This window comes from Heloderma suspectum, chromosome 2, assembly GCF_057233095.1.
Source record: "Heloderma suspectum isolate Gila_16-S chromosome 2, 16-S_ref, whole genome shotgun sequence".
Taxonomy (NCBI): Eukaryota; Metazoa; Chordata; class Lepidosauria; order Squamata; family Helodermatidae; genus Heloderma; species Heloderma suspectum.
Window position 1 is genome coordinate 368,132,586 of NC_139459.1, and position 11,805 is coordinate 368,144,390.

The window sequence follows — 11,805 nt, forward strand, 5'->3', positions numbered from 1 at the left end:
TGCTAAATAAATGCGTAATACTGGATATGTGCACAAAACTGCTAATATTATCTTCCTCATCATTATTGCATTTGAAATGCAACAGAAACATTATCAGGAAAACAGGGATCCTTACCCAGAGAGGCCACGATCCCACAGTTGTCCTCCATGGTTTGCCGGTGCAGGGCTCTCTGGTCAGGATCCAGCAGTGCCCACTCCTCCTCTGTGAACCACACGGCAACCTCCTCAAAAGTCACCAGACCCTGGAGGAAAAAAGAAAATGTTTGCTTCTCGAGGAGAGCATAAAGTGAAATGGGCTGGGGATTATACTGAAGGATTTAAACTTGCTTGCTCTGAAAACCAGTTGCTGGGGAAACAAGGGCAAAAAAGAGCTATAGCCCCCTGTCCTCCTTGTGGGCTTCCCAAAAGGCATCTGGTCAGCCATTGTGAGAAACGGGTTGATGGACCAGAGGGGCCTTTGTTCCCATCCAGCAGGGCTCTCCTTAGGATCTTTGTTTGCGAGAAGGGAAGCTAAGAATACAGGTTCATTTCGGCCCGAGGAGGTGAGCAGGGAACAGATGGATCCAGGCTGCCCCCTGCCTGTGTTCGCAGTGATCCTTCTGCCTACCTGATCCGGTTCCACTCCATTACAAAGAAAAATAGATGCCTCAGTATCCATTCCAGGTGTCATTCCAGCCCCTGCGAGAGACAAAAGTAATGGGAAGCCAGGAGTCCATGGTGCCTCAGAGACGGAGATTACAGTCCTACCCGCCTCAGAAGTAAGCCCCTTGGAACACAAGAGGACTTACCGCCAATTCAGATAGATAGAATTGCACTGGAAGTAATGCAATCTTAAGTACATTTGGGCGTTACAATATATATGCCTTATCTTCAATTTGCATGTTGGCAGTTCAGCTGGGTAAAAATGCGTATGTCCCCCTTTGTGCTCTTAGCTACAAATCACACTGTTGGTTTCCATGTCTAAAGTCGTCAAGTGTTGAAAAATAAACATAGTTTTGAATTGTGGAAAAGGCTGGAGGCAAGCGTCTTCTCCCTGAAACGATCTGGGGCGGGGACATATAAGGAGCCCAAGGTTCTCTTCTCCAGAGAGCAAGGCCAGGTTGAACTGCGCCCACCCCAAATTAATCCTCACCCTGCAGGGCAACATGTCCAGCCCCATCCTGCCTGCTCCCTCTTCGTGGGGGGCTCTGCCTGGTGTCTGATGGAGCCTGCTCTGCCGCATGGAAATCGGGTCCCACTTCTGCAAACAGACTCTGCACCTGAAACAGCAATGAAAATGTTGGGCATGAGATATGGGGCAACCGTCCATGGGTGGCTTCCAGAACAGCTTGTGCATTTAACAGAGTTTTAGACTATCGCCCCTCACATTCCCATCCCCTTGGGTGAAATACTCTCACCTGCTGCTGTTCCTGCTTCTCCTCTTCTGCCTGGCTCAGGAGGAAGCCTTCTGCCAGGGCCACCGCCTGGGAACTGGTCTCCGGTCCACATTCGCTCACCCAGCTCGCCACCTCCATGGGCAGGATGGCCAGGAACTGCTCCAGGATCACCAGGTCCAGGATTTGGTTTTTGGTGTGTCGCTCTGGCTTCAGCCACCGACGGGAAAGATCGTGGAGTTGGCTGCAGACCTCTCGGGGCCCCTCAGCCTCCTGGTAGCGAAACTGTCTGAAACGCTGGAGCGGCAGCGGCACGTCTGAGCTGACCATGTCCTCACCCTGGATCTTCTGCCCTGTCCTTTCCCAGAACTCCCCACTGCTCCTGGCATTCATGGCATCGGGGTCTCTTTCTGCTTCAGGGCCAGCGGAGCCTTGCTTGGCCATCTTTGACCTGTGTTCCAAAAAAACTTCAAAGAAAGTCTGCCTTGTTCTGTATCTGGGCAAAGACTGCTGTACGAGGCAGTGCTACCAAGGCTCTGTAAAGGCAGAACATGGTTCTGTTCAAGTATTATTACACTGTCAGGAAGAGATGAAATGTGCAGGGCTGCAACAGGAAGCAGTCTTGTCCCAGAAGGAAAGGCAGGCAAATGCCAAGACTGAAGGAGAAACTAGAGACTTTGAGAAGATCCTGAACCTGAGAGCCACTGAGCAAAATCCTTCACTTGCGCGAGTATCAGAACATGTCTCCTCCCCTCCCCGCACACAGGTCCATCTCTCACCATTCATCCCCCTAAAACTACATTCCTTCTCTCGGCCTCTCTCTTCCCTGTTCTTCATCCTAAAGCTCCCAACTACACACCCTCTCTGTGACACCTTCTGCTGCTGCCATCTTCTCCTTATGCCTCTCTTTCATTAATCTACCTTAAAAATGGTGTAAATTAAGGCTGTCAGTCCTTCATGGAAAGCTTTGTTGATTAGCCATCTCATTTTTAAAGGTCAATGTATTAATCAACAGAATTCACGAATGCATACAAACTAAAAATTCTGATGAACACATTCATTTCTCTTTACTTTAGGCAGACATTGTTTTACATTATACAATTTAAAAGGACCCATAACATTTCTCCCTGATTTTCTTAGGTATACTGCCTCAGCAGATGGAGGCTCCTTTCATAACTATCTTAGCTAGGAGCTGCTTCACTGGAACAGAGCAAGTTTTGTGCCCCACAGTAACCTCGAGTCACTGCTCTCTTGGGGTTTCCTTTTTTTTGGTTCAGACTAACACCACTTTTAATTCTCTCTTATTTCCCTGCACCCCTTTTTCTAACTCAGTTATTATCAGCTTTCTCCTCCTTCTCAAAAGGACTCCTCCCCAGCCGCCTTCCTCTGCAGGACTGCATCACAGGGTTGGCCCAAGATCTTTTGCTGCCTTTAGCAAAGAAAATCCCAGCGGAAGAAGAGTCGCTGGAACTTTGTGTAAGTTTTCCTCCCTCCTTCCATGGTATGAGCTAGTCTGTAAGGCAAGACACCCTGAATAAGCCATTCCTGAATGAGCGGAGATTGCAGTGAGCGATCAAACCCTTTCCTACGCTCCCTGCCACGGTATGAGCTCCCTTGACCGTGAGTGACTGATTGTGTCTCCAATTTAGTGAGAGTCGGTCTCTGACTGTACCTTGGAATTTGGCAGTGCCTTTCGTTTCTCGCAACCTGTGGAGACCTCCTGATTGTTTTCCTATGTGTCCTGGTGTGAATTGAGGATGGGGTCAGATTCTTCCAAAGAAATTCCACAGCCCCCAAAAGGGACACCTGCAGTCTACATGTGCAGGAATTACGGACCTAAGACTTGCAAGTTTTGGAGAAATGGAACTTGACCTATCCAAACAATTTCCCTTGGTTGGACCTTGGATTTGGACAGAACTGTGCATTTAAGGGGAGTCTTGGAATCTCAGGGTTCCAAGGTGGCACAGGGTCAATGGGAATGCATTGTTTGATGGTATGCCGAGAAATCAAAGAGGTCACCTAAGTCTCGGGGAGCGGAGTCTTAAGGACTCCCAAGAAAAACTGAAAGACCAGGTCAAATTTTGAAACATCAGAAAAGAGCCCATGAAAGTTAGAGAAGAATTGCAAACAGTGATCACTTGTTATAATCCAAATTGGGCTGGCATAAGCCAACTCATGTGAGTTATTGTGCCCCAAGAAGTGCACATTAGATTAAAGGAACAAGCAAACTAGACAAATCAAGAACCAGTTGATCTTGATACTTTAGACCAAGCATGCATCAGACTCCTAGGAGCAAACCATGAAATTTGTCTGCAGAAAACTGATGAGGCTAAAATCAACAACTGTAAAGAAAACAAAAGTGAGACTCCAGCAGACTACATGGATCATCTAAAAGACACTTTTGAAAATCATTCTGGCATTGCTGCCACTTTTGGAGGACCAAGTTGGGCATTAGAAAAATAAGTGTCTTATTTCCATCCACAGCCTGGCTAGTGGATGGAAACACTTCACACACCCCAGCCGCTTCCCCCTCTTCCCCTTCCTCCTCAGAACTTTTGTGACTTCATCAATGCCCCTTTTCTTCCTATTTTCACCAGAGACCTTTTGTGTAAACTTGGCTGCACTATCTGTGTTCCCCTGACAGAGTATATTTAGATTTTCCTGAGCCACTTCCCTGATCTTCCGAGCTGAATCTGCTTCCATTGCTCCAAAGCTAGCACTGTTCTAAAACAAATTGGGCTTCCTGATTACTCTGTTCACTCTCTTCTGTTATGAAAAAAATTATTGTGCTTTTAGTGTGCTTACCCAAAAGCATGGAGATAAGAACTGACCGGTGGCATATTACAGTACTTTCCTTGATTCTGTAGCCACAGGATTTTCTCCCTGCCTGCAAGCAGTTGCAGCCACTGCCCCCCTTGTTCAAGCTTCTGAAAATATTGTGCTGCGTTCTCCTTTAACTCTTTGTGTGCCTCACTCAGTGGCAGCTCTTTTACCTAAGACAAGGATTCAGCACCTATCTCAATCACGCCTCTCCAGGTATGAAGTTTTGCTTCTTTGTAGCAGCCATATTACAGTGCAACGTTGTTCCACTATATTTCCTGGTGCTTTGCTGCCTGATCTTTCTAAATGTATCCATTATGATGGTTTGAAAGCAGATGAGCACCTAGCAAAGCCATATCCAGTCTTGTCAGACGCATATTTTGTAGATGGGTCTTGACAAAGAAATGCTGAAGGGATATGCTGTCTGTACTTCCCATATTGTAAAGAACAAAATCTTTTGCCTATCTGTACTTCTGCTCAAGTGGCAGAACTTTTGGCCTTAATGAGGCTGCTGCTTTATTCCTTTCAGCAATAAAATAGTCTCCCGTGGCAACTTTTGAAGATGTTGCACAACTCTCCAATCAAGCCCAAATATTGAAAAAGAAAAGTGGAGACTGGCTGGTTGTTCCCCAGACAGTTGCCTGGTAGCACCCATGGTCCTTCCCCACCTTGTAGTAGCAGATGGGAAAGGGAGAATTGACTTGAGTGATTCCCTGGGGGTGAAGGTGCCACAATGATTTAGATCAGGCAAGTTGCATAAACATGAATGTGTGCAATGTACCCAGTAACTGTGTTTTAGTTTTGGTTTAGAGAAATGTCTTCATATCTGTATTTGCGCCTATGATTCCTGCCATTTGGGGGGGTAAAATTTCTTATTCCTCTTAGTCATCAAATGCCTGTCCTTTGGGTCAGCTAGACAGATGGTCCTATGTGACACCCGAAAGTTACAACAGCAGAAACTTCTCCCATGCAAAGATCAAGATGCGATGTCTGCCAATGTGACTAGCAATGAGAGGTGGGTGCCGGCTAGAGACCATCTGTATTGTTATGTGTTGGCTAATGTGTCTGAACATATATCGTAGCTTAGGCCCAACCTTCTGTGTGTACCAGTAAGTGTTGCTTCACAAAGAAGAAAATGCAAGCTCAGCTGAATGTTTGTTGAGGGATGCTGTATGTGCTAAAGTGATGCTGTCGAGATGGGAATGAGATTTTTAAAGTGGTCTAAGCAAGTGTAAACTTTTATTGAAAGTCACTGGTGGGAAACATTTGTACACTGAGCTAACAGTGGATTTAAAATCCTATGTATTATGCTTTATTGCACTGTAATGGTTATTGTTATTTTCTTGCTTTGTCTTTTTACTTTGTATGTAGCCTAGTAAGCTTCATAGAATCATAGAATAGTAAGGTTGGAAGGGCCTACAAGGCCATCGAGTCCAACCGCCTGCTCAATGCAGGATTCCAAGTCAGAGCATCCCTGACAGATGGCTGTCCAGCCTCATCTTGAATGCCTCCAGTGTGGGAGAGCCCACTACCTCCCTAGGTCATTGGTTTCATTGTCGTCTTGCTCTAATAGTCAGGAAGTTTGTCCTGATGTTCAGCCGGAATCTGGCTTCCTGTAACTTGAGCCCATTATTCCGTGTCCTGCGCTCTGGGATGATCGAGAAGAGATCCTGGCCTTCCTCTCTGGGACAACCTTTCAAGTACTTGAAGAGCGCTATCATCTCTCCCCTCAGTCTTCTCTTCTCAAGGCTAAACATGCCCAGTTCTTTCAGGCTCTCTTCATAGGGCTTTGTTTCCAGTCCCCTGATCATCTTCATTGCCCTTCTCTGAACCCTCTCCAGCTTGTCTGCATCCTTCATAACGTGCAGTGCCCAGAACTGGACACAGTACTCCAGATGAGGCCTAACCAGTGCTGAGTAGAGGGGAACTAGTACTTCCTGGGATTTGGAAGCTATGCTTCTATTAATGCAGCCCAATATAGCATTTGCTTTTTTTGCAGCCACATCACATTGTTGGCTCATATTCATCTTTAGATCGACAACCATTCCAAGATCCTTCTTGCTTGTAGAGTTGTTGAGCCATGTATCCCCCATCTTGTAACTATGCATTTGGTTTCTTTTTCCTAGGTGCAGAACTTGGCTTTTATCCCTATTAAATTTCAAGGTTTTCTGCCCAGCCCTCCAGTCCATCAAGATCTCTTTGAATTTTGTTCCTGTTTTCCAAAGTATTAGCTATCCTGCCCAATTTTGTGCCATCTGCAAATCTGATCAGCATTCCCTGCACCTCCTCCTCCAAGTCATTAATAAAAAAGTTGAAGAGCACTGGGCCCAGGACTGAGCCCTGCGGTACCCTACTCATTACCTCTCCCCAGTTTGAGAAGATCCCATTGAAAAGCATTCTTTGAGTCCAATTCTGTAGCCAACTATGGATCCACCTGATCATTTTTTTATCTAGCCCACTTTGAGCTAGTTTGCTCATCAGGATATCATGGGGCACTGTGTCGAAAGCTTTACTGAAGTTGAGGTATATTATGTCCACAGCATTCCCACAGTCCACAAGGGAGGTTACGTGATCAAAAAATGAGATCAGATTTGTCTGGCAGGATTTGTTCTTCACAAACCCATGTTGGCTTTGAGTAATCACGGCATTGTTTTCAAGGTGCTTCCAGATGGATTGCTTGATCATCTGCTCCAGAATTTCCCCGGGGATTGATGTCAGACTGACTGGTGTGTAGTTCCCAGGTTCCTGCTTTTTACCCTTTTGGAAGATAGGGACAACATTAGCCCTCCTCCAGTCACCTGGCACTTCACCCGTCCTCCATGATTTCTCAAAGAGAATAGACAGTGGTTCTGAGAGCTCTTCTGCCAGTTCCTTTATTACTCTAGGATGCAGTTCTTCTGGCCCTGGAGATTTGAACTCATTCAAAGTACTTAGGTGTTCCTTGACCATATGCCTGTCGATCTCAAGCGGCAATCCTGCCCCTTCAGCCTGTACTTCGCCTTTGCCAGGGGGGTCATAGACCCTCTTTTGGGGGAAGACTGAGCCAAAGTAGGAATTGAGCACCTCTGCCTTTTCTTTGTCATCTGTTATCATTTTTCCATCCTTATTTAATAGCTGAACCACCATTTCTTTCCTCTGTCTTTTACTATTCGTGTATTTGAAGAAAGACTTTTTGTTGCTTTTAGCATCCCTCACTAACTTCACCTTGTTCTCAGCTTAATTGTTTTAATTGTTTAATGGACAACTGCATGTGGAATCTGTGAAAGTTCAAGGGGTGGTGTGTATTAGATTTGGTTTTGGATGAATGGTGGGAAGTCAGGTGTGAGTTTGCCCAGAATCACACACAGTATTTAATGCAGTGTTGAATAGCACAAATACACTGATTTGCTAGAAAGTTGGCAATTTTCATGATTTTAGAGTTTGTTCTCATAGCTATATTCACATACGGTGAAGGCCATGCTTTTTGCTACTAACAGAAGCTAAAACAATGTACAGTGGTCGCTCTTCACACTGTGTACCTTCTAACTGATAAGAGATGCTTCTTTCTGTACTGTGAGAAACTTATTTTGCTGCCAAAAGAGAAAGGCCTTGGCAAAGGGGGGCGAGCAGCATGTGCACTTTCTGACAGTTTTCTAACTTAGTGAGGCTTGGTCTATAAAATCCTGAGTGAACTGGCCTATTACCTGTTCTCATCTGACAGCGGGAAAGTGCACCACCTGCTCAGATAATCAGCCCCGAAGAATGGTGCCCCATCACTCTGCTGATGTGACTGAACCAAGTGACTGAACCAAGAGTTAAGGGATGTCTGAGCTTTCTTTTACTTTCTCCACGTCCATGTTCCATCAATAAATAATTCTTTCACACAAAAGATACAATTCAGAAAGATTGGTATGCTCAAAATGTGTGTATAGTAGTCCAACATTACTGCCAAGCCTGCCGTGTTTGTCTGACTCACAATGTGGGCAAACCTGTAAAGACTAAGAAGGCAGCATCCCCACCTTGAAGACCATTTGTGAATATACAAATAAGATTTCATTCAGATGAAAAAAGTTGCTCCTTTAAATATGTACTAGTGGTTGTGTGTACTTCTTCAACATGAGTAGAAGCCTAACCATGTGCAAAAATTGATGCAATTACTGTCAGTAAAAAGAAAAAGGGAAAAAGAGAGAAAAAATTAGCCAAAATTCTGTGCTGAAACTGGAGTTAAGGGCCTGATGAACCCATGTCCCACTTTGCGCCGACAGACTGGGCTCGGTCCCCATGAGATCCTTATAGGAAGACCCATGAGACTCCCGTCTTCAGCACCTATTAAAGAACCTCTTACTAACTTGCATTTCACTGAAGAGACTATGTTGAATTACTGCCAGGCATTAATGAAGTGTGTGAAAGCTTTCCATTCACAGGATTAAAAAAGCGCTTCCAGACATTCCTACAATACAGTGTCACAATGTGCAGCCTAAAGACTGAGTCCACATCAAAGTCCATCAGAGGAGGTCTTCCCTTGAGCCGCACTAGGAAAGACCCCATCAGGTCTGTTGACCACCCACACTGCTGTGAAGCTGCAAGGACAGCTTACTTGGATCTCCGCATCCCACTGCAAGAAGATGTTGCCCCCTGGAGACAACGTGCCCCAGAACCAGACAATGCTAGATGCGCCCTAACACTGAGTTTGTCAGCCCTCGGGTGATTTTGGACTCAAAAGAGAAGAATGCCTCTGGTTGTCATCGTGGTGCTGGCTTGCTGCCCTTTTCCTGTTGTGTGTCATCTTCTTAGGCCTTCAACACCTTGGCCTCCTCTGAGTGACAGAATAGCCACCTCTAAGAGACCAGTAGTGAGCCAAGCGCCTGCTGGCAAGGTGAACATAAATCTAGCAGCGAGCCTAGTGCCTGTTAGTGAAGAAAGAATAGTCTTAGCATCCACCAGAAGCACATTCTCACGATGTGACCCACCTGTGTCCTGCTGCTGCTTGGCATCTTTTGCTGCCTGAAAGCAGAGAACACTTTCCTGAAAGTGGTGAACCAGATTTGAATAGACTTAAAATGTATCCAGCTGCTGGATCTGCAGCCGTTTGCCAGTCTGTGCCCATGGAGGCATACCAATGATCCAAATCCCACTAGATCAGACTGAAATAGTTAAATCAAGGTAAGCTGGAGGTGGTCAAACATGAGATGGCAAGATTGAACATCGACATCTTGGGAATCAGCGAACTAAAATGGACAGGCATGGGCGAATTTAATTCAGGTGACCATCATATCTACTATTGTGGGCAAGAATCCCTTAGAAGAAATGGAGTAGCACTCATAGTCAACAAAAGGGTGGGAAAAGCAGTACTGGGGTACAATCTTAAAAATGATAGAATGATCTCAGTACAAATCCAAGGCAAACCATTCAACATCACAGTAATTCAAGTCTATGCCCCAACCACTGAGGCCGAAGAAGCTGAGGTTGATCGGTTCTATGAAGACCTACAACACCTTCTAGAACTAACACCAAAAAAAGATGTCCTCTTCATCATAGGGGATTGGAATGCTAAAGTAGGAAGTCAAGAAATCACCGGGATAACAGGCAGGCATGGCCTTGGTGTACAAAATGAAGCAGGACAAAAGCTAATAGAGTTTTGCCAAGAGAACATGCTGATCATAGCAAACACTCTTTTCCAACAGCACAAGAGGCGACTCTACACATGGACGTCACCAGATGGTCAATATAGAAATCAGATTGATTATGTCCTTTGCAGCCAAAGATGGAGAAGCTCCATACAGTCAGTAAAAACAAGACCTGGAGCTGACTGTGGCTCAGATCATGAGCTGCTTCTTGCAAAATTTCGGCTTAAATTGAAGAACGTAGGGAAAACCACTAAACCGTTCAGGTACGACCTAAATCATATTATGATTTAATAATATTAAATGAATATTATTAATATACTGATGAATATACAGTGGAGGTGAGGAATAGATTTCAGGGATTAGACCTGATAGACAGAGTGCCTGAGGAACTATGGACGGAGATCTGTAACATTGTTCAGGAGGCAGCAACGAAATCCGTCCCAAAGAAAAAGAAATGCAAGAAAGCCAAGTGGCTGTCTGATGAGGCTTTACAAGTAGCTCACGAAAGAAGGGAAGCGAAAAGCAAGGGAGAAAGGGGAAGATATACCCAACTGAATGCAGAGTTCCAGAGAATAGCAAGGAGAGACAAGAAGGCCTTCTTAAATGAACAATGCAAAGAAATCGAGGAAAACAACAGAATGGGAAAGACTAGAGATCTCTTCAAGAAAATCAGAGATCTCAAGGGAACGTTTTGTGCAAAGACGGGCATGATAAAGGACAAAGAAGGCAGGGACCTAACAGAAGCAGATGAGATTAAGAAGAGGTGGCAAGAATACACAGAAGAACTATACAGGAAAGATCTGAATGTCCCTGATAGCCATGATAGTGCTGTCACTGAACTTGAGCCGGACATCCTAGAGAGTGAAGTCAAGTGGGCCTTAGGAAGCATTAGTAACAACAAAGCTAGCGGAGATGACAGTATTCCAGCCGAGCTATTTAAAATCCTAAAAGATGATGCTGTTAAAGTGCTGCATTCAATATGCCAACAAATCTGGAACACTCAACAGTGGCCACAAGACTGGAAAAGGTCAGTTTACATTCCAATTCCAAAGAAGGGCAACGCCAAAGAGTGTTCAAACTACCGCACAATTGCGCTCATTTCACATGCCAGCAAGGTGATGCTCAAAATCCTACAAGCTAGGCTTCAGCAGTATGCGAACCGAGAACTACCGGAAGTACAAGCTGGGTTTCGAAGAGGCAGAGGAACTAGAGATCAAATCGCCAACATTCGCTGCATCATGGAGAAAGCAAGAGAATTCCAGAAAAACGTCTATTTCTGCTTCATTGACTACGCTAAAGCCTTTGATTGTGTGGATCACAACAAACTGTGGCAAATTCTTAAAGTGATGGGAGTACCAGACCACCTTACCTGTCTCCTGAGAAACCTGTACGAGGGTCAAGAAGCAACAGTAAGAACCAGAGATGGAACAACCGATTGGTTCAAAATTGGGAAAGGAGTACGACAAGGCTGCATATTGTCACCCTGCTTATTTAACTTATATGCAGAGTACATCATGAGAAATGCCAGGTTGGATGAATCAGAGGTCGGAATTAAGATTGCCGGGAGAATAATCAACAACCTCCGATATGCAGACGATACCACCCTAATGGCAGAAAGCGAAGAGGATCTCAAGAGCCTCTTGTTGAGGGTGAAAGAGGAGAGTGCAAAAGCTGGTTTGAAACTCAACATTAAAAAAACTAAGATCATGTCATCTGGCCCTATCACTTCCTGGCATATAGAAGGGGAAGAAATGGAAGCAGTGACAGATTTTACTTTCTTGGGCTCCAAGATCACCGCAGACGGTGACTGTAGCCATGAAATTAAAAGACGCTTGCTCCTTGGGAGGAAAGCTATGGCAAACCTAGACAGCATAGTAAGAAGCAGAGGCATCACCTTGCCGACAAAGGTCTGTCTAATCAAAGCTATGGTTTTCCCAGTAGTAATGTATGGCTGTGAGAGCTGGACTATAAGGAAGGCTGAGCGCCGAAGAATTGATGCTTTCGAA

General features: G+C 45.1%; 1 protein-coding gene across 1 annotated transcript in view; it reads right to left on the reverse strand.

Annotated features, from left to right (window-relative positions):
* LOC146355950 (uncharacterized) overlaps positions 1–4,282 on the reverse strand; it is a 66,432-nt gene extending 62,150 nt beyond the window's left edge. The window contains 5 exon segments of the mRNA XM_084829985.1: positions 116–242; positions 608–678; positions 1,133–1,259; positions 1,398–1,824; positions 4,179–4,282. Coding sequence (XP_084686111.1) covers positions 116–242; positions 608–678; positions 1,133–1,259; positions 1,398–1,824; positions 4,179–4,213 — 787 coding nt within the window. The 5' untranslated portion in view covers positions 4,214–4,282.
* Between the last annotated feature and the right edge of the window lie 7,523 nt (positions 4,283–11,805).